The following is a 26,925-nucleotide window of genomic DNA, read 5'->3' as shown; positions in this document are numbered from 1 at the left end:
GCAAAGGAAAGGTGTTTGGAAAATGTAGAAAAGACTGTGTTTCATATGACTGAATATGTCAGGGGTGATAGTATGAAATAAAATTAGTAGAGTAGATTGGATCCTGATAATGAAGCCCGTGAAAGGCATGCTAAGAAGTTTAGACTTAATGTTCTGTAGTCTTTGGGGAACCACTAAACGCTTTTTAGCAGAGCATTACTAATGATAGAGCTATGTATTAGAGTTATCCGGCAGCAGGTACTGAATTCTCCAAGTTTGAGGGCTTTTGAATAATGATAGTAGAAAATGCGGACTGGAAGTTAGTTGTGAGAATATTATAGATGTAATGTGTGAATACCCCTGCCTATAAGGAATGAAGAAGAGGGAACAGTCATATAACCATGCCTGAATAGGGGTGACAAGAGAACAAACAGCTTTGGAAGGACAAGTTTGTTTTTGGATATGTGGAATTCGAAAAAATGACAAGACCCTCAGGTAGACATATTTAGTAGGTAGTTGGACATGTGGCTCTGAAGCTCAGCCGAGAAATCAAAGCTAGATTATCAATTGGAAAACTGTTTACATTAAACATAATCATTAAAGAAAATGCGTATCTGGGGGAAAGAGTGAAAAAGGGGGGAAAAAAGAGCTAACTGCAGAAAAATTAAGTCATGTGAGTAAAGGAGACTAAATATTTGGATGTTTAGGAGACTGCAGTTCCCAGAAGTCCAGGTATAATATAATTTCATGAAGGTGAAAGTCTGGTCAGCAATTTAAATGCTGCAGATATCAAAGATTAGGATAGACCATTTGCCCCTCCTTTTCACATTCATTGTCATCAAGTCCTGTTAATTCCAAAATTTCTGTGAAATTCCTTTTCTCTTTACCAGCTGACACTGCCATTGCCTAAGGACAAATGCATCTGTTTTCTTTAGGCCTGTTGTGATAGCTAGATTCCTTTCCACCCGTCTCTGCTCTTCCTGTACATTCTTCATTTTAAAATATAGTCTGGTCTTTGAGTTCCTGGCTTGGCAACTTCCGATCATGTCCACCCATTCTTGAGCTCATGCAGCATAATATTTCACATCCAATCCAGTTCACCTTTTCTGTCTTTATCCTGAGTTCCAACTGTGTGGAGCTGACTTCCCTACCTTTTTTTTATTTCCATGCTTTCCTCTCCTCTACTCAAAATGTCATTTCCCTCGTAACTCACCCTTCAAGATTAAACCGAATTTACATTCTTTTCCTATTCTACTGATTACCAGTCACACTCTTCCATTATAGTACAATCTTGAACACGGTTGGCGAACTACTGCCTATGGCGTACATCTGGCCCACTGCCTGTTTTTGTATGGCTTGCAGGCTAAGAACAGCTTTCACATTATTTAAATGGTTGAATAAAAATCAAAAGAAAAATATTTCATTACTTGAAAAATTACATGAAATTCCATTTCACTGGCACACATTTTGTCTGTGACTACTTTTGTGCACAACAACATAGTTGAGTAGTTGAAACAGACTGGCTCTCAAAGTGTAAAATACTTACTCTTTGGCCTTTTCACTGAAAGTTTGCTGACCCCAGTCCATATCTTATTGGCACTTATGGTACTTACGAGTACCACTTATTATGGCACTTAGGAGTACCGAAAAGTCTTAGTACTTTTAACAGAATACCTTTTAAAAACCTTGTATTTATTTTCATCGTATTAACTGAGAACATTTTAACCTGCAGAAGATCTGATTTTTGTACAATACTAAAATTTTTCCATTAGTAGGTCTTTTTATTCCTACCTAATAGTGCTCAGTGATAGATTACTTGGGATAATTGCCAAATATTAGAGAAAAATTCATGGAGCATAATATAAAATTCTGTCTTCAAATTGGGCAAAAATTGCCATTAATTTATTTTAGCAGAAAAACACCCCAGTCCTAATTCCTTAGACTCCAGTGATCCTTGAGGTCAGTAAATTTGAGGATTACGAAGAGACTTCATTGGCGCAAACTGAGTTTTTCAATGGCAGGAATGGTGTTTTATTTTTATTTCTCTGGCACTTGACATAGAACCAGACACAAGTAATCATTAATACACTTGAATTAAGGCCTGCCACATATAATTAACCCATAGGTGCTTTGGCATATTGTTAATAACTGCCATATTTTGAAAATTTTAAAATAAATCATATACTACTTTTAGTCACTACAGTTACCATAAAAAGGTCTCATATATGTTCTAAATATTCTTTTCTCTTTGAAGTTCTTATGACGATATTTATTCATTTAAAGAAAACAATCTATTTTCATAAATATATATTTTTTTTCTTTAAATTAGGAATCTGAAGAACTTTCTTCTGATGAAGAGATGAAAATGGCAGAGATGCGACCACCATTAATTGAAACCTCTATTAACCAGCCAAAAGTGGTAGCACTTAGTAATAACAAAAAAGGTTAGCTGTTAAAGGAAAACACTAAGAATAGAAATGGGCTGAATAAAATTTATAATTTTTTTAAATAATTTTATTAAATGTCATGTTATTAAAACACTTTTTAGCAACAATTTTTAAAACATGTCTTTTTAAAAAGTCTGTTTCTTCCCTTTCTTGTTTTTAAAGAAAAATCTTAATAGACCTTTTCTCTTTCTTCATACACATCTACTTATAAGAGCATGGACTTTATAGACAGACAAGCCTAGAATACGATTCCATTTCTACCACTTATTTGCTGTGTGATCCTTGAGCTACGTAGTTTTATCCGTATGTAAATATCTAATTTGATATAAAATGAGGCTAATGAAGGATTTTGTGAATATCATATGTATTAGATTATTCACTGTATTCAGATCTAGCACAGCACCTGATGTATGATAGATGCTTGTTATTTTATTTATCCCAGAACTTATTTTTACACCACCCCCTTCCCAGCCATTCTTTCATGTAGCATAGAATCTCAGACTTTTAGAAATGAAAGGGAACTTGAAGAATATCTTTCCCTTCCTTGTATTCTTCCCTCACTCCTCCCTACCAATGCTTGAACAAATCAATACCTATCTCCACTAAATATTTATCCAACCTTTGCCTTAATGGCACTAGTGAAATTTACTATTTCAAGGTGGCCCTCAGATAGCTTGGGTTTCGTAGTAGTAATGGTAGTGTTATTTGTTGAGTACTTACTAGTTGCTACTTGTTATCTGCTAAATATTTTACACGTTATTATCTAATTATCACAGTTGCCCCATGGAAGAGGAACATATCTTGGAAAGAATTTAAGTGCCATAGAGCTTAAACATTATTTAAAAAATTTGTAATCCAAGACCCTAATACTTTAAAGTTGAAGTTAAACAGAGCCCATTGTGCTACTGTTTTTAACTGTAAACACAATCCAGACTACTTAAACAGAGATATTTGAAACAGCAAAAATCTCCTTAATTCATGTAATCTATGACTGTGTCTATATATGCTATTTTATGACTTGGCTAGAATTGAGGCAATTAAAAACATCCTTTAGGGCTGTAAAGACATTATGTTATTATCCTTTTTGTCACTATTTTTAAGAATTAACTACTTTTTATACTACCTGCCTATAATGGAATATGAATGTTGTGCATTTCTGTTTATATAATTGTTATACACAAAACCACCTCACATTTTAAGAGTTCACTATTCATATACAATTCTTTGAAGTGATTTATAAACATGAATAGAGAACTGACCTTGTGAAAATTCCTTGAGTTTGGTGTTTGTTTTTTGATTAACTGCATTGCTTATTTTTATTGTCAGAATAGATGAAAACTCCATACATGTATGAAATAATTTCTTCCCCAGATAAGTTTACCACTGTTGTGAACTGCACTCCATATTTTTTATTATTATGACTTCTTAAAATTGTAAATGAGTGGAAAAGCATATTCACTAAAACTAATTGATGACCTTAGAAAACATTGTGTAATATCATCTTTTCAATAGTTAAAACTAAATCAAATTCCGAGTGACCCTAACATTGGTTATATATATTTTTTAAACTAAAAGTATTGCTATTTTTAAATTCTTTAATCTTTATGTGTATTAGGACTGAATTTTCTGAAGTGCCTATGGTTATCTTCTCATCCATTGTAATTCTTTGCCTTATATTTTGAACCAGGACAATATGAATACCATTTGTCATCACTAGAAATTATTTCATACAAATTCTTGGTGACTTTATCAACGGCTTAAGTTTTTTGTTTCAGATGATACAAAGGATACAGATTCTTTATCAGATGAAGTTACACACAATAGCAATCAGAATAACAGCAACTGTTCTTCTCCATCTCGGATGTCTGATTCAGTTTCTCTTAATACTGATAGTAGTCAAGATACCTCACTCTGCTCTCCAGTGAAACAAACTCATATTGGTATTAATTCCAAAATCAGGTTTGTGAACATCTTAACAAAATGATTTATTTGTGCAGTAAATAGAGATAGTAAGGCAAATAAATATATATGATTAAAACATAAAGATTGCATAAGTTAATATTATAGAAGTGGTTCTGGCAGTATATGGTTTCTTCCCCATTTTATTACTAATTATTTAACTTCTATACATTTCCGTTTTAGGTTTGTTTTTTAAGTGGGAAAGAAAAGATTTAAAATACATTCTAGTTCTCTTTATTAAAAGGTTGAATAGTTTTATAGTCTAATTGGTGTTATTCAGGTTGAAAGGGGTATTTGGATTGGAAATGCAAAATTATTTTGGGGGGATGACATTAAAGGGTTCATTCAGATACTTTCAGTTAGTGCTGTTTGTTTGGCTTACACTTAAATTTGTAGGTCAAACTCTGAAACAACACTTAATTCCTACAGGCTGGAATTTTAGCTTTTAAGTTTAAAACAAATTTACTATTTGGGCTCTCAAGAAGTTTGGTTATCAAAGTAAGGCTATTACCGTTTTACTTTCATGTTAGTATGTCAGCTAGAGTGTTTGATAGAAAGAGTTGGGTAACTACTAAACTCAAAGCTTATTGTATGGATATTGTTAATTATTTTTTTAGAGTTAAATTGTTCTTAAGCTCCAGGCAACATATTTAAGTCAAATTTTTGTATGTATTGATTTATATTATTAGAAAAGGAAGACGAATTTTGAATCTCAGAATGAGTTTAACCATTATGTAGTTGTAATTATGATTAATCATTTATATCTCTTCTCTGAATTTGAGGTTAAGATCAAGTAAGGTAAAACATTAATTTTTATAACCTCTTAGGTGTTAAGATAATGATTAATTTGTTGAATGATAAAATTTTACTGATGTTGGGAAGTAGTTTAGTATTTTTTAAGTTGTGTTTTTTTATGTAATAGAATAGAATAAAGGCTAAGAAAGGGATATAACCACATCTTTTTGCATTGTATTTCTTATCATGAATATTATCTGTCACCTAATGGAAAGGTTAATATTAAGGAATATTTGTTGAAATATAATTTGCATATACAAGGACACAAATATGTTTTCATATCACCAAGTAGAAATAAAATATTTTCTATAATTTTGGAATGTCATATTTATAAATATTTGCCAAATACAATGTAGTCACTTAGAAGAGTGATTAGATTTAGTTTCTGTTTTGATTTTAATATTTTGTAGATCATTGAGCAATTGTTTAGTAATTTCTTTATCCATATTTTTTAATCTAGCAACTTAGTTAAAATGATTAACTATGGTTAATAATGTATAGTTTCAGAATGATTTATAAAAATGTTCTGTGTTCTTCACTATTCAAGTTACTGGCTTTTTCCCATGTATCTGCTCATCTTTCAAGCATTTCATATTTTAGCATAATTGTGAAAAGGTGAGCTGAAGAGAAAAAGTCCATAGTTCTTTATTGTTTAGCTTTATTAATCTATATTGTGACTAAGTGATTTATGATGCTGATGAGATTAATCTTCATTATCTATGAATTTTCATTAGTATATTTCACTTGTCTCCATTTAATACATATTATTTGACTACTATATTTTTAAATGACATGCTTGATAATAAATGCCTTTCATCTGTGACTCCCATCAACTCTTTTAACTTTGTGTTACTCGCGCATTAACTAGTTATTAATGTTACCCATTACTAAGAAAACTGGGCTTTATGATGTTTGTGATAAAATTATCTTTGTTTTAGGCAAGAAGATGAAAATTTTAACAGCGTTTTACAAAATGGAGATATTTTAAACCACTCAAAAGAGGAAAAATTCAAGGTTCATGATAAAAAAGATTTTAACTTACCTGAATATGATTTGAATATTGGAGCGCAATTACTTCTTATTGAGAAAGGTGTTGACTCAACAGCCACATCTGATGAATGTCACAAATTAGACCATATCAATATGAATCTTAATAAACTTGTAACCAATGATACATTTCAACCAGAAAGAGTGGAAAGATCAAAGACACAGGATATAGTGCTTGGAACGGGCTTTTTAAGTATTAATGCTAAAGGAGAAGCAGAGCACTTGGAAAATGGAAACAAGTATCCTGATCTGGAATGCATAAATAAGGTAAATGGGCATTCTGAGGAAACTCCACAGTCTCCTAGGATGACTGAACCACATGACCCCGATTCTTCTGTTGATATGGGTATTTCCAAAAGCACTGAAGATCTCTCCCCACAGAGAAGTGGACCAGTTGGATCTGTTGTGAAATCTCATAGCATAACTAATATGGAGACTGGAGGGCTGAAAATCTATGACATTCTTAGTGATAATGGACCTCAGCAGCCAACTGAAACAGTTAAAGTTACTTCTACTGCTGATGGAAAAAATATAGTCAGGAGCAAGTCTGCTACACTTTTGTATGATCAACCATTGCAAGTGTTTACTGGTTTTTCTTCTTCTTCTGATTTAATATCGGGTACAAAGGCTGTTTTCAAGTTTGATTCAAATCACAATCCCGAAGAGCCAAATATAATAGGCCCCACAACAGGTGGCCCACATTCTATGCCTCAAATATATGGTCCTCCACAATATAATATCCAGTACAGTAGCAGTGCTGCAGTCAAAGACACTTTGTGGCACTCCAAACAAAATCCTCAAATAGATCATGTCAGTTTTCCTCCTCCGCGCCTTCCTAGATCAGAGAGCACAGAAAGCCAGACTTACACTAAACATTCTGCCAATATGAATTTCTCTAACCATAACAATGTTCGAGCTAATACTGGATACCATTTGCATCCGAGACTTGGCCCAGGAAGACACGGGGAAATGTGGGCCATCTCACCAAATGACAGACTCATTCCTGGAGCAACTCGTAATACAATTCAGCGACAAAGTAGCGTGTCCTCTACAGCCTCTGTAAATCTTGGTGAGCCAGGTCCCACAAGGCGGGCCCAAATCCCTGAAGGAGATTATTTGTCATACAGAGAGTTACATGCAGTGGGAAGAACTCCTCCGATGATGTCAGGATCACAGAGACCTCTTTCTGCACGAACATACAGCATGGATGGTCCAAATACATCTAGGCCTCAAAGTGCTCGCCCCTCTGTTAGTGAAATACCAGAGAGAACTATGTCAGTTAGTGATTTCAATTACTCACGGACTAGTCCTTCAAAAAGACCAAATGCAAGGGTTGGTTCTGAACATTCTTTATTAGATCCTCCAGGAAAAAGTAAAGTTCCTCATGATTGGCGAGAACAAGTATTACGACACATTGAGGCCAAAAAGTTAGAAAAGGTAATTAAACATGACTTTTTCATTCTCCTCTTTATGAATTTACTACTTTTTCTTTAAAATATTTGGCATTCTTTGTTTTTTAAACAAGGTAAAACAGTATACTCTGTGAATTATTGAATATATACTTATATTCTAGGAGTTTTTCCTTCGTACTGAGAATAGAGTTCCAAGTTCAGACTCAGCCAGACTCAAAGCAATTGAGGTGGTAGTGTAAGCTTATTTCTCTTCTCTTAGTCCCCAGTGTTTTCTAATAGGCTTACATTCATTTTATGTATTTATGTGTGTATCTAAAATTTTGCCATACATACTATAAATAATGTATGTACATGTGTACCTGTTTAGCATTTTCTGACCACCTGTTATCATCTAGTAATAATTGGTTATGTAAATATGTGTACAAAAAATAAACAGTTTGCTATATAGTTAACAGAAAAACAAGAAATGTATTGTAAATGTAAATACTTCATCTAAGATTTTTTGTCCCCAGTTATATGACTAACACTGTCACTGACACAGATTGCTTCTGGCATGGCATTTACTCTTTTCTGAACTGCATTTCTGACCTATTTGAACTCACGTGTCTATGGCTCTACTGTAGTTTGGAAATCATTGGTAAAATAACATGCTCATTTTTCAGTTTATAACTTTATACATAGATGTTTGTTTTTGAAAGGAGTTAACTGTAAAACTGACATATTAGTGCCACAGTTCTGTGGCCCAAGTGTATAAGGCATATTCTTTAATATTTAGCTTCATACCACTCAGTGGATTTTACCCAAGAATTATCTTATCTCTGTTTATTAAATATAAGATAGATTTTTTAAAAATAGTTGAACGTATACAACCTCAGTCATTATTTTTAAAAATTCCTTAAGTCAAATTTTTCAGAAATAAATGCTTATAATTGTTAGCTCTGTGAAATGCTGTCCTCTCAACCTTAAATATCTGAGTTATCTATAGCTGTTGGGCAACTTCATTCTCATCTATTTATTTTTTTTCAGCTATAACTTGATACATATTTTGAGGCTCTTTGAACTGTGTGCTTTTTCTAAAGAATTCGGAAATTTCTTAAGCAGAGGAGTAGTATAGTTGTTTTATAAATAAACTTCCGGTGATAGTGTGGAACTGGATTTGAGTAGGAAGAGGCTACAATTAAGTTGATTGAGTTATGAGACTATCTAGCAGTCCAGAAAATAAATGAGAAATTATCAGTGGAATTGAGTCAAAGGAGTGAATTCAGGAGGCAGTTCTGAAATAGACTTTGTATGAGTTTGCGTCTCACTGTAATATTCATGTAATCGGTCATTGAAGGAAAGGGATTTAGCTTGAGATTGGTGTCTTAAATAACTAGTTGTTGGGAAGGCCATTAATTATTAAATAGATTTGGAAGAAGAGATGAGTTTGTTTTATATTGTATTATACATTGACATCTCAGATAGCTGTTCTCCCATAACTTTCCTGTCTGACAGAGATGTGCCTGGACTGGAATAAAGGAAGCAAGTAGCAGCCACCTCATTGCTCATTTGTGCCTCTCTGCTTTTCATGTTTAGAAATTTGCCATATAATTGGAGAGTACATGACAATAGTTTCTCAATTGTGCCCACTGGTAATTTAGAGGTGAGAATAATTAGTTCAGTGAAACTAAGAAAAGCCTTGAGAGTACACAAGGCAACATGATTTAAATTCTAAAGTTGAAAGCACTGGTTGACAATGTGGGGGGTGATGGAAGATATCTCTTTGCCCCTCTGTAACTTCTCCCCCTACACCCCAACATAATTCTGATGGCGCGATAGACATTTGAAAAATTTCTCTAGTGGATTTCACAATGCTTGTCCTACCTCTAGAGGTAAATTCCCAAATCAAAAGTCGCTGCTTTGCCCAGCTGAGAGTTTAGTAATAATACAGAAATAGATAAGTTTTTGATCCTCAGTTAGTTTATAAACCTTGTAGTAGTAGTAGTAACACCTCTTCCCCACCCCCTAACAAACTACCTGGAACCCAAACATATTTAAAAAAAAAAAAAATCTCACCTCAAAAATACCAAGACATTTACAAATAAAACTTAACGACACTAAAAATGATAATCATTTTTATTTCAAAGTTGAATTATTACTAATGTCAGCATTTGCTCAACCAGAATGTGATTAACACAGTATAGTTTCCATGTTCACTTGCTGTTGCTGTTATACAAGCATTAGCGTGCACTGCAGTGTATTGACGTGTTGTGATGGGGTGCAGTTTTATGTGGATGTCTCTGCACAAAACTGAATTACAAACCAGACCTATTCTGAGCTTCAGCCTTCTTAGTCAATCAGGGAAATATTTACAAAAACCTCATACATGTATGTTCAACAATGCCAGAAAAGGCTTTGTTCCAGATCTACGTATCCTTAAAGAGGGTCAGTTAGTGCTCTCAAGTTAACAACATGTTAAAACAAAACGTGTGTATATGTAGCTGTGTGTATAATTATTTTTACATTCTAATCAGATGTTTATGGAACCTCTGAATTTGACTGCCAAATCCTTATTCTTTGTGAAATGGTTTGGAAAAGTATGGGCATAATAAGCCTATTAAGTTTAGCTTTTCCTTCAATCATTACTTTAGAATTCACAGAATAACTAAAAGTGTACATTGTAATTTATAGAACATTTTCATTCTGGAATGTCCTATTAAAGTTTCTTGGTATTAGACATCAACTTCATAATCTGGAGATGTATATACGATTCCCTAAGAGAGGAACAAAGAATTGCTTGTTAAGGCATTTCTCTGTTTCTTAATTACAAGCCTTGCTCAAAATGCGGTTTCTCTCAGTTTCACCATCAGACCTTCAATATTCAGGGACATGACAAAAATCATCCACATGAAAGAACAGCAGTTAACAACTCAGAATAAACAAGCAGGAATAATGAGAATCAGGCAATGCATTTATTTATTAAGGTACATTTTTCAGGCAGCTCTGGGATTAGTGTTTAGGTATTCATGTAAACTCAGTCTTTGGAAGGGATTCCATTAGTGGTTCTTCAAACTTAAGCAGCAAAAGCCACTACTAACTCCTAAAATATAATCTTTAACATCTATTGAATGGAAGAAAAATTTTATATGTGCATTTTCAATTCTTTTTTTCTGGTAATTATAGAGCAGTCGGAGCCTTTTAAATGTTATATCCGAAAACTCTGTGTTTATATTAAACTTTTCCCTAATATAAGACATTTTCTAAATGTGGAAGATAAGTATTTTTAGAAATTGCAACTGACCAAGAGCCCTGTGTGTTTTGCAAATATACTTTGTGCTATATTGTGTATGTTTAAACTCTGCATTTATTTAATAAGACAATTTATATAAAATGAGACTCTAGAAATCCATTTGACTTAGAAATAACTGGTTGTTGGTAAAATTTATCTTTATAGAGGAATTAGTTTGTGTTCCATATATAACTTCATATGTACAGATACATCTGTACATCAATTTCTGTGTTCTGACAAACTTCTAATAAGATATGTCAGGAGTAAAGGAAATAATAGCATAAAAGCATCTATATGTTTGTACTTTCTTCTTTGGTGTTTAAGTTTGAAAGTTGGATTACATGTAACTGTGTGTGTGTGTATGTTGTCATGTAACTATATGATAAATAGTGCCAATTTCTTTCAGTGGCACTGAAAATTCCATGTTGCGTATTTCTGTGTGGTATTGAGACTATTGTAAACACGTCTATGTACGTAACATGTCTTGTGAATTTTGCATGCTACACTAATCTCTGTTAAATCTATCCCCTCTTTATTCAGAGCATGCTGTCAAGGTCCTTTAATTCCAATTTTACTGCTGTAAGCAACTCTCACTATGGCAGCTCTAGGGATCTGCATGGCAGCCAAGGCAGTCTTGCCTTGAGTGTTGCAGACGGAAGAGGTTCTGGTGGGCACACTTTTCGAGTGAGTACCTGTAGTAGACTAGTACTGTTAGTACATAGAAGAGAAATAAACCTCACATTTTTATGTTTAACGTTTCTAGAAAATGAACTTTTATTGTGGGTTACATATCTTGATTACCTCCCAGTTCCTCCACAGCTTTGTGCTAAAACTTTCTGCAAAGCTGATTTAGTCTTTATCCCTTAAGTTTCTGTAGTCATAACTAAGAATGTAGTCAACTGTCTTTTATGTTAAGAGGGGGTGGGCAGTAGGAATCACTGAAGGTTTTCAGAACAATTATTCTTTACAGTGCCTTCTCTTTCTCTTAATTAGTTTGCTCTCTCCAAACTCAAAGTTTTTAGGCTATGACATATGTAGTTCACAGAGGAGTTGTGGGAAAGAGTAATTTTCACTTTAATGATTGAATGTTGGCAAATAAAAAGCACTAAGAACTAAGTGGAACTAAGTTTAATCATAATTCACCGGAAATGATTAAATGTGAGGCTGGAGAAATTGTCATAAGTACCAATGAAAAGGCAAAACCCAAATTCTTTATTACCCACATTTCAGCATAGTCATTAGTGATTAAGAAGAAAGGTTTATTCTTTTAATGAAAATTAAGAGTAGGGGATAAGAATAGCAGAGATGGAGAAAGAACAGAACAGCTCTGGTATGGCTCTGTTTCAAGATTTTTCTCTTCATAACAACTTGAGGTGGTAGCATGGCCTCTAAATAAATATTTCCTTCTGCCCCTTTTCTTCCGTCCTGAAAAGACCTTTCTCCCCTTATGACCTTATTTTATCCCCTCCACAGTTTTATTTCTGTATTGACTCTGCTTACTTCTGTGTCCATTGCTTTTTCCTGAGCATCCACCCACCACCACCACCACCACCCACTTTTTAATACACTCCAGGCTCTGCTCTCTTGTATTCTAGAGTAGGAGCAGTCTGCTGGATTCACTTTGCATCACCCGTCTTGCCCTACCTCTGTCACCTGCCACCACTTGGTTTCTATGTTACAGTGGCAGCAAATGTTTTATAATTTATCAGTTTGAAACAGGGAGAGAAGAGGGTGATGACTATTGAGCCCTGCATTTCTGATACTTAATCCAACTGAAGCCCCAGAGTAAAGACCAGGGGCTTTTATTAACTCAGGGGTAAGCTTTATAATCACCTGGAACAGTCGGTCTTTCCAAATTCTTATACAGTAATATTTTCTGCTTGTTATTCTTAAAGTTAGAGCCTTTGAATCTGTTGCATTTTACTTTCTCATTTATAATATACTTGTTCTTTTCAAGACTGCATAAACATAATCATACGTTCAGGCTTGAATTTAAACTTCAAGTTATGAGCTAAGTTGATTTTTATGCATCCTAAAAAGCACATCTCAAAAACAGAAAGAAAATAAAGTATTTTTGCATAAATACACAAAATTAGATCAAACTACAAGTAAAAATGCTAAGCCACAGTTTGATCTAGCAACTAACTGCACGTGATAGATCTGTTGCAGGTAGAATTTCTAAGATTAAATTATAAACCTTTAGGTTTGTATGTATCCTGTGGTATATCACAAGATTTCAGATTATTTTTCAACATGATGATGTAATTTGCATATCTATATTGCTAGCCATATACTGTTTTGAAAGTAGCAATGGTGCTGTTTATCACAATCTAGTTTTCTAAAATACAGCTGTGTGTGTTTAGAACTAAATTGAAATGAAAAATATAGGCATATTGCTTCCCAGCATATTTATAAGAAATATTCAGAGATGAAATATTGAGTCTGTTTTTCTCTAAAGCTAACATTGAGATAAACTATAACATAAGGATATTATTTGATATATAAAAATATGAATTCTAGTTAATTAATTTTAAAAGCATTTCGCCAGGCCACTGCTTTTAGATAATATGGAGCTGACTAATATTAGTATGATAAAATTAAGCTAAAGCAAGTTTTATACGACTGTATTTTTTATTGGTAGTGTTTATCATTAAAAAGGAAGTCCTGAGTGATACTGCTGTTAAAAGAACATCAGGGTTTGTTTTTGGGTTTTTTTTTTACCAAAAAACTTCTTGTGGTGCTCAACAGTAGTATATTTTAGTTGCTCTTGAAATTTGAGACTCTTAAGTTGAATTAAGAGTTTGATTTACTGCTAAATTTACTGCTCCAACTGTTAAAAACTAGGTATTACTGTAAATAAAACTAAAAGCATTATAACAAAATAGCTTAACAGCATGTATCTGTATATACTTTTCACACATTACAAGAACATTTGCTGTTAACTTTGGAAGACGGTTAAAAGTACTAATTTTTTTCCAGTTTTATGGAGATATAATTGACACATAACATTGTATTGGTCCAAGGTGTACGTCATGATGACTTGATATACGTATGTACACATTGTGAAATGATCACCACAGTAAGTTAACATCCATAATAAAGGTACTAAGGTTGATGGCAGTTGGTGGTAATGTTTTATTTGGTTCTTCATCTTTCTGTTATCTGGCAATATTTTTTCTAATCTCTCAAGTGTCATCATCATTTTGGTTGCACATCTTGAAGATCATTATTTGTTTACTTTTTATTTTCCCCTAATTTGAAGCATCCCCAGACATCCTGTCCAGGAGATCCTTGTCAAGATGATATATTCATTTCAGGACAGCACAACTACTCGTCAGCTACCCTTAGTCACAAAGATGTCCCTCCAGACAGCTTGATGAAAGTAGGTGCTCAGGAAATAAATGAAGTGGTATCTTGAGCTTACTGTGTTTTTTGGCTTTTGAACTAGAAATATCATATGTGCTTTAACTCTGAAAATATTTTTTGAGGACTTCCCCCCCCACCCCCCTGCCCTTGCTTGGTAAGGATTGGTTTTTTTGTTTGTTTGTAATTGAGAAATGGAATTGCTGTTTCTCGATTTATTCCGTGATTTTTTTTCACACTGGAGAATCATTTTGTTGTTATTTTTAGATTTCTATAGCATCATCTACTTATCATTTGAATTAGAGGTTTTTAGGTATTCCTGATAGTAAATATTTGGAGAGTTAAAGATGAACCTATCTTAAATTCTTCATTTGAGGATGTTTTACTGTTATTAAAGGCATTTTTAAAAAAATACTTTAAATGTAATTAGAAATCACCTTGAAAGACTTCTGCATGTGGTAGAATAGACAATGGTTATATTCTTACTACTTTTGTAACTAAAGTTTCCTTTTTTGTCACTGATGCCAGGTAATTCTTTTCTTCAGTTGTTCTTTCTCTTAACTAATTTCATGTCCTAGTGTAACCAGATATAATTATGAAGTGTAGTTATGTATTATATAAACTTTTGCATTGCTCTTGAGAGTAGGAACCCAGCCATGTAACATTGTAAGTTCATACATATGTATTTATTTTGCCCTTTTGTTGATGTTTTTCTTTTAATTGAGTCCTGTTATCCAGTTTCTTTCTTTCTTTTTTTTTTTTGTATCCATCTTGTGGCTTAGGTTTGTGTCTATGCTTTTTACTCTCCTGAGCCATCTGCTAATCATAGCTTAATATAGTCTATGGGTATGTTGAACATTTTTGTAGAATGTCAGGCACAACCAAGTATCTTGGTGTCAGGGAGTCTTTGAGAATGGGTCAGAAGTAATTACTGCCTGGAGAATTCTCCCCAGAAGAAAAGTATTGCGTCTTCACATAGGAAAAAATGATATAAATATGGAGAAAAGCAAGTGCTGCCTACAGAGTTGTATGTAAGTAAGAAAATAACAGCACAACCATTTAAGTATTCCTGGTGGACAGATTAATTGCTTCAAATCTACAGTGATCGAATAGTAAATAACCAATAAAAGATTTGTCACAGAGTAGTAACATCTTTGTGCTAATAGCATGTCTGTCATAAAACACACATGTATGTTTCCAGGCTTCAGAATTAACTATTTTTTCAAGTATAACACAGTGAAAAAGAGAACTGTTTTTTAAGTAAAAATCTTTTTCACCAAAGACAAACTTCTTTGTGTCCTTCAGCAAGGTTCACAGAACATGTAGTTCAGAAACTATTGCCATAATCTTTTCCCAAACTTTTGGATAATTTTAGGGAAATGAGGCTCAAATATTTCCCACAGTTTTCCCATAATTTCCTTGTAAATGAGGTCACCTTTTTATTAATAATCAGCAGTGATGTTTTAAATGATTAAATAGCTTAAACATATTTATTTCTTCTACACAAAAATCTTTTCATATGCAGATACTTATAATACAAATGTAACCTTATCTTTCAGATAAATTCCTCACACTAACAGAGTATTAGCCATATTTCTACAAAGATGATTTTAAGTCTGAAGTTAAGATCAACCTCTAAAAAACGAGGCGTTAAAACAAGGATAATCTTTTAACAACAACAAAATAATCTCAAGTCTTTGTTTAGCTTGTGAAAAGTAAAATAGAATGTTACAATTTAATTTTTTGGTTAATTTTCTATGGAATTAATATTTAGAGAGTTTAAAAATTGCTATTTGTTGCATACACATGAGGAATAAATAAATTTTCTCCTACAAAGCTGAATTGGTTTGTTAAAGGTAGGAAAAATTCTACCACAAAATTAGTTACTTTTTTCTAAAGAAAAACATTAATAAGTGCATCTTTTGTGTATGTGAGAGATTAAGTATAGTATAGGAAAAGATACCCTTTTAATGGGCTAATACTTAAATTTTTTGGCATAATGTGTATCATTTTAACACATGGCTATTATGAGAAAGATGCATACACGTACTTTATATCAAACAGGAAAGCAAAACTTAAATGTAGATACAATTTATTTTCATTTGAAACCTTCAAAGAGTGGATCTATGAGCAAGCACTCAGGCAAGTTTAGAATTAAAACATTAATAGCATTTTTCTTTTAAAAATGTAAAACTAGAAAAAATAAGTGGCATGAAATTGTGTGATGTAGAATGTTAAACTCTAGTGCTTTTGAAATGCTCTGAGAAGAAAATCCAAATATTTGTAATAAGACATTATTATTGGTCATTTTAAGACACTTCGTGTTTTTCTTAGATGCCTTTGAGTAATGGACAGATGGGCCAGCCTCTCAGGCCTCAGGCAAATTATAGTCAAATACATCACCCCCTTCCTCAGGCATCTGTGGCAAGGCATCCCTCTAGAGAACAACTAATTGATTACTTGATGCTGAAAGTGGCCCACCAGCCTCCATATACACAGCCCCATTGTTCTCCTAGACAAGGCCATGAACTGGCAAGGCAAGAGGTAAGAATAATCAAGAATATTTGAAATACGAGACTGCACTTTTAATGTATTTTATAGGTTAATTGTTAGCAATAATTCCATGTAGAATATTAACGTATAGTTTTTACCATTTTGTTTAAAGGTTTAGTTTCCTGTTAAGTTTATAAGGTGTTAAACTTAGTGGTTTAACTCGACTTTGTGATCTCCCATGTTCTGATTAATTGACATAGGATGTAGTGTTTTAGGCAAGTTCCCCCCCTCCCCCCCCCCCCGCAAGGTGGTTGTTTTTCCAAAATTGGTTAATGATACTCTGGTAATCAGACCTTCTTCAAGAATTTAAATAGTAGACCGTTAAACTTGAATTGGTATATTACAGTTTGCTATTGTTATTTGAAACTTGACTATAGTCTCCAAACTACATTGAGAATTAAATCTTACAAAGTATTTTTAAAAAATCACTAATCATATAGTCATATATTTTGATAGTTTATTGACAAAAGGATATTATTAGAAACTTAGGTAGAGAACCAATGCTTTATTCATTTTGGTTTGGTCTTTGGGAAAATGGAGCATTTTGTAACAAAAAGTTAGTTCTTGCATCTTTTTTTATAGCTTGGTTATAAAACTGGATTATCAATTGATTATCAATCCCAACTCCTTTGAAACATATACTAAATGTAAATAAGGAGTTAATATCCAACAACCACACAGGGATTTTTTATACATCTATGAAATGCCCAATAGACAGATCTATGTAATTTAGATACATCACAAATGTAAGCTAATAATAAAATACATGTTTTGTGTGTCATTAAAATCCATGATGTCTAAAAAGTACAGTAGGGTCAGTGTTAATTAGTTGCCTATCCTCAAAAGACAGCAGTAGATTAAGTTAGGAGCTTTGCTTTATAATCCCAGCTGTGCCTTTAACTTACTAACTCATTAACATAATATTCCATGTCATAGTTTCACTTCATCTGCCCAAATATTTATTTTAGATGAATTCTTACATAGCGATATTTGCTTGAACCTAATTTACCAATCTTTAAATATGGATGTTACTGTGTTGCAGCTTTTTCTGAAAGAGTAATAATGATCTATTTTCATATTAACTCAGATGCGAGTGAGAGTTGAAAAGGATCCAGAACTTGGATTTAGCATATCAGGAGGTGTTGGGGGAAGAGGAAACCCATTCAGACCTGATGATGATGTGAGTATTGTTTGTATATCCTTGAAATACCCATAAAGTTTTATTCACTAATTTAATACCTCTTATACATAAGTAAAAATCTAAGATATTTATATAACTCTAGACAGACATCATCTTTGATTTCCCTCTGTATTGTTCAGCTTTTTGTTTTGAAATGTTATCAGTTCAGATTAACTCTGGAATACAAATTTAACCAAATATTTTACATGTACCTCATATTGCGAGGTGTTTTTAAATTTTTTTATTTTTATGTTCATCAATAGTAGTAACTTCATCACTTTAATAAAAATCACTATACTAACATCAGGATTACCAGAGGCAAAAATAATGTAGGATTGGTTATCACAATGTTATTTCAGAGAAGACAGAGAAAACTTGTATCATGGTCCAAATACTTACGTACTCTGTTATTTATGTGTATTGCTTCCCATTAAATAATTATTTTTTTTTATTATTAAAGGGTATATTTGTAACAAGGGTACAACCTGAAGGACCAGCATCAAAATTATTGCAGCCAGGTGATAAAATTATTCAGGTAATCAAGTACATCTTACTATTTTCTTTATTTTTCATTTTATGACATCTGTCTCATCAAGAAATTATTAAGTGCCGGATTTGAAAATAAGCGTTTTATGAAGTTTATCTTTAAATATTTGTGAATAAAAATAGTGATATTTCTTAAAGGCTATGTTGTAGTGCTTTCATAGTTTAAAATATTTCCACCTAGGGCTGGCCCTGTGTGGCTCAGGTGGTTGGAGCGCCATGCTCCTAACACTGAGGTCACAGGTTCAATTCCCACATGGGCCAGTGAGCTGCGCCCTCTACAGCTAAGATTGTGAACAACAGCTCTCCCTGGAGTTGGGCTGCGGTGAGCAGCTGGAGGTTGCCGCAGGCTGCTGTGTGCTTCCATGGACTACCGTGTGCCAACATGAGCATCTGGCGGCCAGCATGAGCCGCCGGCAGCTGGCGAGAGCTGCCGTGAGCTGCCGTGAGCAGCCAACTGACAAGCAGCGACTGACTGCCTCAGTGGGGTAGGGGGCAGGGGGCGTAAGGCTCCTAAAACCAGCATGGGCCAGGGAGCTGTGTCCTACACAACTAGACTGAGAAACAACGGCTTGAACCGGAGTGGGGGGAGGCGGAAGAAGGGGGGAAAATATTAAAATATTTCCACCCTTATACTTTAGGAGAAAAAAAAAAAAGTCATACTGATATTTTTGAATACATGTTTGATATATCTTAGCAGTTTAAGTTCAGGAATGTTAACTTTTCTAGTTAACTCATAGAAGCCCTTAGCACTGACTGTGTATCTGGTATACCGTAAGACCTCAATAAATGTTTAGCCTACATTATAAGAAGTGTAGTGTTCTTGATTTGCTACCTTTGCAGCTTGGTGACTTCAGGTAACACAGTAGTGCATACACAAAACACCATGTCTGATGACACAGTCTTAGCTAAATGCTTCCTGTCATCAACTGCTACATAGGAATCATCTGAAAATGTGGGCAGAATATAGGTTCCAGGGTTCCACCATCAGAGATTTTATTTGAAGTGCTAAGGGGTAGGGCCCAGGAGTCTAGGTGTTGTTTTAAATTGCCAAAATGATTCTTATTTTCTGCCAGGTTTGTGAACTACCTGGCAGAAATTTAAAAGCACCAATGCAAATAGATTACTATGAAATGTTTTTCTTAAAACATTTTTCTTCTTTCCTCTAGGCTAATGGCTACAGTTTTATCAATATTGAACATGGACAAGCAGTGTCCTTGCTAAAAACTTTCCAGAACACAGTAGAACTCATCATTGTACGAGAAGTTTCTTCATAAGAACTGTGGACAGAAAAGGGGGAAGACAGCAAGATTTATTGGAAGATACTTGCAGGGGAAATTAATATCTTGACTATTTTTATATATAAAGAACTCAAAAAATTATGTTGAAATTTGTACATTAATGAAATAACGGAACTTGTGGCTAGAGGGAAAGAACCACTGTATATAGGGAAGACTGTTGAATTCATATGAAACTTCTTGTTAGGTTTTTAAAAACAGCAATCAAGGCTACAAAAACAAGCATATGTTGTTTTTGTATAGATTGTAGGTTTATTTTTGGATTTCATACACATGACTGAACTCTGTGCAAGGCTCCAGTTAGCCTTGATTGTAGCCAAGAGAAAGATGGCAGAGCTATCTCTCTCATAGCTTTTATGCCCTTATTTTTATTCAACTGATATTAATGGTTTTCTGCTGAAACTTTTTTTTGTGGGCAAGAGATTTGAAGTGTTGGCTTTTGCTATGTGCATATTGAATTGAAGAATGAGTAGGTGAAGGTGGCGCTGGTGGGTTCACTTTCCAAGGCCAGATTAAAACAGTTAATTTCTATAAAAATCTGGAAGTAAAGAATGAAAAAACAGCTATCTGTTAATGTGTTTTTATTAATAGAATAATGCAATAAAAATGTAATGTCTTTTTAAAGAAATAAAAAGACAATAATTGTCTTTTATGAGCTCTACAGAATCTGTTCTTGTCATAGCCATTGACTAAACATTTGTTACTGGTGATTCAATTTTTAATTTTTTAGTCACAGGAAATTTTTAACTCTGTAGATGCATGTCCATGCTTTTTCTGTGATGTGGAAATCCCTTGATTTTTTTGCAAATGGTGGTACTTGCAATCAGTTTTATAATTAGTGTGCCATTTTAATCTTAATTCATAATTTTTACTTTAAGCAGCAAATAAAACTAAAATGGCCAGTTTTATAAGATTATTGTTGCTGTAATGCAAAATATAAGATTTAGGAAAGCCTCTTGATTTTGTTTGGCCTCACATTGCCTTGGTAAAGTAAAAGGAAACAGTACGCATGGAGCTAGGAAACCAAAGCAAGTTTGTGAAACTGACACAGTGATAGAGAATTGCTGTGGGGAATTGTAGAGCAAAGGGATGGGTCCTTGGGGCCACCAGTGTGTAAAGGTGTTCAAATAAAGGGCTGTTCCTACAGGTAACATTAAATGTGAACTCGACACTTCAGAGTCTTTAAAGGGTTTCTAAGTGTATCAGTGTAGTAGTGTTTTACCACCAACTGCCTTTGTCTCATTAGTGTAACGTATTTGATAGAGATTTATTAATTTTGTCTATCCAAATCATTAATTTTATTTGGTTTTGTTCTGTCTATGTAATCAAATAAAATTTGAGTAACATGCAATGGTAAGAATTAATGCATGGTTATTTGGACCAGATAAAAGTGCCATAGAAGACCAATAACTGTTTTTAGTCGAGGCTAGTCTAGAGCCTTTCATTAGAGCAATATTCATTTATTGCAATTCATTTTTAATTACTAAGAAATATAATTTTGGAATTTTTAATCTGTTATCCTTTGTTCTTCAATCTTGTTTTAATTAAGACTTCTATAGGACTAGCAAAAACAGCAGTCTACATTATTTTTGCAAAAGTGAGTTAGACTCCTTCCTTTATTGCTAGTCAGATTAAATAGGCAGTACTTTTAAAAAGATGTGAATTCAAATATTGCACTTCTTTCAAGATGTTATCAATTGGTTATTGTATAGTTTTAATATTGATTGAAACCCTTTAACAACTCTTTGTAAATTTTAACTCATTTTAGTTGATTTTCAGTACTATTTACATAGGAATTGATTTTTATGGATATAGTAGAAAAATGTGCTGTATTTTGATAAAATTCATTTATTGTATGTGTTGTAATCTCTATAAAAAAAAGAATGACAAACAGCTTCTTTAAGACAAGCCTCAGTGTTCCCTTTATTCATGGTTTATTTTAAAATATTAATTTTGGCATTGTAAAATATTCACATCATTTTTTATTGGTTTTGATCAATTTTTCACTCACATTCTGCTTTTAATAGGAATACATAAAATAGGTATAATTATTACATTTTCAGCTATTTCACCTAGAATCAGATACACAGACTATAATTTGGGGAAAGGAAATAAGCCACAGAGAACAATTGATTCATCAGTGATCTAAACTTAGGTTAATTGTCTGCATATTATATTTAAATATTACAGGTGCAACAGGTATTATATGCACTAGTATTTTATTCTATTCTAGTTAAAAATTTTCTTAATGTTCTTATACCACATAAAGTTGATTAAGAAAGTTTGTTACCAAGAGGAATAACATGACACATGATATAACTTTAAAAACCTAATAACAAAAAGGTTTTGCACTTAATAGCCAAAGTTTTCTTCTAAAATACGGTAAAATTAAAATTAACTCCTCATTAGAATTTTTGTTTTGGTAATGATAAAAGTTTCAAAATTTGAATAAAAGTAATAATTTAAATCTTTTCAGGATATAGACAGGATAGTTTTAGTTTGTATAAAGTTGAGAATTGGTAGTCAAGGCCCATACCCATTACAGACTTTATTTTAATACTAAGTATTATGTAGCAAATCATCAAAACCAAACACTGTCTTACTTTTAGTAACAGTGTTTAAAATTGACCACCCTAAAATTTTAAACCATTAAAAATTATATGTTCAGAGTAATTTATTCACTACAGAATTGTTTCCATAAACTAAGTTTTATTCTGATTCATTAAGGAATCATCAGTTTATCTGAATCTATGAAATGCTAAAATTCCCTACTTTGTAAATTTTTTTCTGACCTCTTTGCACTTGAAGATGTTTATGTACTTGAAAAAAATTTAACACACAAGCATTGCCATAAATAGAACTAACCTTTTAAGCATTAATATACTGTGCTTAAAAGAAAATCCCATTAGCAGCTATGTAGTATTTTTATCAGCATTTATGAAACATTCCAAATTTTTGTATATATCTAGATTGTTTGAAGTAACAGTGAATAGGTAATAAACTAATGCTGTTTAAAGTTGTGTGATTTATTTTATGAATTTCAGGTTGAGATTATTATAAACATGATATACATCTATTTGACCATTGCAGACCTTTTATTTCTGGATATAGAGGAAGTGTAGTTTAAATTATTGGTTTTTAGTTCTGAAGGAAACTATTGGGATGAGAAGTATTTTTCAATTAGTTTGAGGATGGTGAACAGTCATATCTGTTTGAAAGGGTTTTTATTTCTGTTGAAATTCTTATTAGCTTATCCTTTTGGTTTAACGTGAATGTATTTTTTACAAAAAGACATTGAAATCAAAATTAAAATAATTTTATGTTTCATCAAAAGCATTAATGAATACACATAATTGATGGTGAACAAGGGAACAAAATACCACTTCATTCTTTTAAACGATAATCTAGATTATATAGGCATCCAGTTCAAACTTTTAGGTATTCCCCTTGTTTCTAATAAGAGTTCAGAAAAGGTTGACTGGTTTCTTTACCTCTGCAGAATTTTTAAACTCTCCGGATAGTAAGCAAGGTCATTCACAGTTTTGGAAATCTCTTAAAAGAATGCTACCTTTTTTTTTAGGACTATACAGTCTCTTTGTGAAGATACAAAATTTACTGTCTCCAAAAATGTACAGTCCTAACATCCAAGCATCTGAGAAGCCCATTCTAAACAGAAAGAAAGCACCTCAGCGAATCTCCTCAGGTTTTACTGTAAACAACTAAGCTATTCCTGAACCTATGTATAGGATTGTTAGGGAAGAGGCTGAAAAAATATCCTGCTATTATAATTACCTTTTCAAATAAACAAATAGTTATGATCTCCCATTGGATTTCATGTGGCTCATCTAAGCTGCTCAATCAACCCTCAATTTAATTTCAGGATGAAATAGGAGAAGTTCGTGTATCACCGGTAAAGGAAGAAATCCAAGTTGTAAAGTTATGCTCCCCACCCTACCCCACAGGATTCAATAAAGCTGTTTTTATTTTGCATGAAAAATTGTCTTATTTTCATAAACTTGACCTTTCTTTAAATCTAATCAAACCAATTTTGTTCTTCCAAGGCAAAGCTTTAGAAGGATTCTTTTTTATACATACGCTTTTCTTCTCAATTAATTTCCTTGTCAACAAACTAAAGAAAAATAAACTAAATTTAATGTGATGTGTTTATTACCATAATAAAGTCCAAAGGCAGCACCTTGTATTTATTACTTTGAATTTCATTTTGTAAGCTGAGATTGATTATTTGTACCTATTGGGATCTTTCTGAATCAACCTGCAAGCTAATGAAGTTGCTATTCCTTTTAACTCTTGTACTCCACAAATATGGTACGCATACCTTTTTTTTTTTTAAATCTTGGTCATTGAAAAAAATGCACCGAGATTTGTCCATATGGCATTCATAGGCCCTCCATTTTTTTTGTTGTTGTTTTTAAAATTTTTATTGGGGAACAGTGTTTTTCCAGAACCCATCAGCTCCCAAGTCAAGTTGTTTTCAATCTAGCAATGGAGGGCGCAGCTCACTGGCCCATGTGGGAATCCAACCGGCCACCTTGGTGTTCGGAGCCCTGCGCTCTAACCAACTGAGAAAGCCTGCTGCCCCAGCCCTCCACTTTAACAAGAGCCCCACACCAGATGTGATTTCACTGTCATGTAGAGATCCTGTTTGAATGGCAGACTCCAGTGAGATTTTGCCACATTTCGGAGGAAACCCCAGATTGGTGTCTTTACTGTCAATGCCCTCTCTCCTGACACCCACACATCCACCTGTACAAAGTCAACTTCTGTCTCCAGCTCCTGCTGCTTTTTCATTTGGGGTGACTTTAAGCAGCACTTAGGCTACCCAATTGTCCCTTCCCTAGCTGTCTTGAATTACAGATCTACCATTTAGCTAGTACTGCTTGTGTGAATTTAGGGAAGTTCTTTGACATTTCTATGCCTTATTTCCCAATTTGTGAAATAGGGTTAGTAATACTACCTAGTAAATAATTAATGGATGACAGTAACAAGGTATTAGTATATGTGCTGCCGAAGCGAGCACATAAGTTATTAGAAGAAGAAAAATTCCCTTTTCATAATGTATTTTTATAGCTAGTATCAGAGAAGAAGCAGAATATGAAGGAGCTACAGAATTAGAGATTATGTTTAGACAGGGAGACGGACACCAGGCCTTCTCTAAGAGACTTGAAGCAAGAGATGCTCTTTTGACCTTGAAGAAGCAGACATACTGTGAACATCCTATAGAGGGCAACTTCTAGGAGCTGAGGGCCTTAGTTCTACAACTGCAAGGAATGGAATTCTAACAACCTGAATGAGTTTGGAAGAGGACCCCCCCTCCAGATGAGGCTACAGCCCGGCTGCATTGACTGCGACATGTAGGCCCCTGAGCAGAGTTCCCAGCCAAGCCGAGGATGGCATCCTGACTGACAGAAACGGTGAGGTAATACATGTGTGTTGCTTTTAAACTGCTAAGTTTGTAATCACAATAGAAAACAACTAGCCATAGTTCACTTTCAACTTCCACTCCCCATGACCCGTCTCTCTAGCCAGCAGAGCTGGAGTGGAGCCTGTCTGAGAGCCTAAACCCCTGGCCTTGGCCTTGCGCTTAGAACCACATTTCTAAATGCCCTTTCTCGGGCCCATTCCACTCCCTTGGATCAGATGCCTTGACTAATATTGGGACTTGTTAGATTTGGTGATAGGGGGAGCACACCGTTCTCTATCAGACCTCAGAGCATCCAGAATATCTAGAAAAGATGTCTAACAACAGGGCCATTGGTGTAATGCAAAGCATTTTATTCTGAGGACAATAATGAGTGAAGTAAATGATTTGAAATTTAGAAAGATTACTGCTGTGTGTGACGTGGATGGGGTAGCAGTGACTGGGGTAAGAAACTTAGTAACATGGTTACAAGATTATTGTAAAAGCCAGAACAGAGATAATATTGGCACCAGCCAAGGTACTGGAAATGGAAGTTTAGAGAAAGGGGATCTATATATAGCACATACTTAGAAAGTGTCACGTCAATAAGATGCAGATGGGTAAGGAGGCAGGAGGAAGTAAGGGTGGCTTCCAAGTTCTGGCTGGAGTTGGAGGATAGGTGGTGATGCCAATAATTGAAATCAGGAATAATAAATTCTGGCGTGCACTTGCTTACTTTGGAACGTTTAGAAATGCCCACCTGATACTCAGGAGAAACTAGTGGGAGAGCAAGATTTGGAGGCCTTCAGATTATTATTGTCATGATGCTAACTGGATACAAGGAGCTAGTCCTCATCATAGCTTTTCTGAACTCTAAACTTCCCTGTTCTTTGGTTTTTAACATTCATGCTATGTAATTTAGTAATGTCTTATTGATCTCATAATGTTACGTGTATTAGTTAGTCTCATTTCCAAAATTATTAGAAACTCCTTGATGGAAGACTCTTTTATGTCCATTCTGGCATACTGGGTATGCATTAGGTACTCAACACAGTAGGAAGGACCATTTGTTCCTCTACAATGGAATTTTACATTTCATCCACACATGAAGAGAGAGAGAAAGAGGTGCCAAGACGTCAGAAATACAAGGGAAGTTTGTCTAGGGTCTGTTAGGCCATTGTAAGGATGACTTTGGTTTTTACTCCGAGGGGGAGAGTATAAAATGAAAGTGATAAATGCCATGAAGAGGTGCAGGAGGAAGTTATGCTGACCCGCAGCATAACCAGCTTTGAAAACAAAAGATTTGTTATGTACATATTAAAGCACTCAGCACTTGAGTTCAATAAATACTTGTGGATGATGAATAAATTATACATATGCTGTTCAGATGGTGACATAATATCATCTGAATAGTAACATTTCACATTAGCAATATTCCCAGGCAGGAACATACATTCATTGAAAAACTGACATCAGCTGACTGTCAAAAGTGAATCCTAAATTGGCTGCTTGCCTCCATGTGAGGTTATAATGAAGCTGCTCTTGCTTTAAGAAGAAGTAGTTAAGATGTCTTCTGACTGGCAAATCCTGCGTGGCACTTATTTGATTGAGGTATTATCAGCACTGTGCGCTAAAATATGAGCCAGCTCCTGCTGCTGACAG

At 34.0% G+C, this 26,925-nt stretch overlaps 1 protein-coding gene across 13 annotated transcripts in view; it reads left to right on the top strand.

Annotated features, from left to right (window-relative positions):
* ERBIN (erbb2 interacting protein) overlaps positions 1–21,752 on the top strand; it is a 105,004-nt gene extending 83,252 nt beyond the window's left edge. For 2 of the 13 annotated variants that reach the window (XM_019744031.2, XM_019744011.2), the window contains exons 18-26: positions 2,309–2,423; positions 4,202–4,385; positions 6,119–7,664; positions 11,448–11,591; positions 14,170–14,289; positions 16,605–16,814; positions 17,911–18,003; positions 18,464–18,538; positions 19,716–21,752. In XM_019744031.2, the coding sequence (XP_019599590.2) occupies positions 2,309–2,423; positions 4,202–4,385; positions 6,119–7,664; positions 11,448–11,591; positions 14,170–14,289; positions 16,605–16,814; positions 17,911–18,003; positions 18,464–18,538; positions 19,716–19,823 (2,595 nt within the window). In that variant the 3' untranslated portion in view covers positions 19,824–21,752. The remainder of the gene's footprint in view (positions 1–2,308; positions 2,424–4,201; positions 4,386–6,118; positions 7,665–11,447; positions 11,592–14,169; positions 14,290–16,604; positions 16,815–17,910; positions 18,004–18,463; positions 18,539–19,715) is intronic. The other 11 variants (XM_019744091.2, XM_019744080.2, XM_019744042.2 and 8 more) reach the window with 10 other exon arrangements.
* Positions 21,753–26,925: the final 5,173 nt, after the last annotated feature.

This window comes from Rhinolophus sinicus, linkage group LG03, assembly GCF_036562045.2.
Source record: "Rhinolophus sinicus isolate RSC01 linkage group LG03, ASM3656204v1, whole genome shotgun sequence".
NCBI classification, from domain to species: Eukaryota; Metazoa; Chordata; class Mammalia; order Chiroptera; family Rhinolophidae; genus Rhinolophus; species Rhinolophus sinicus.
Note: the sequence above shows the minus strand (reverse complement) of the source record. Positions and strands in the feature narration are given on the sequence as shown.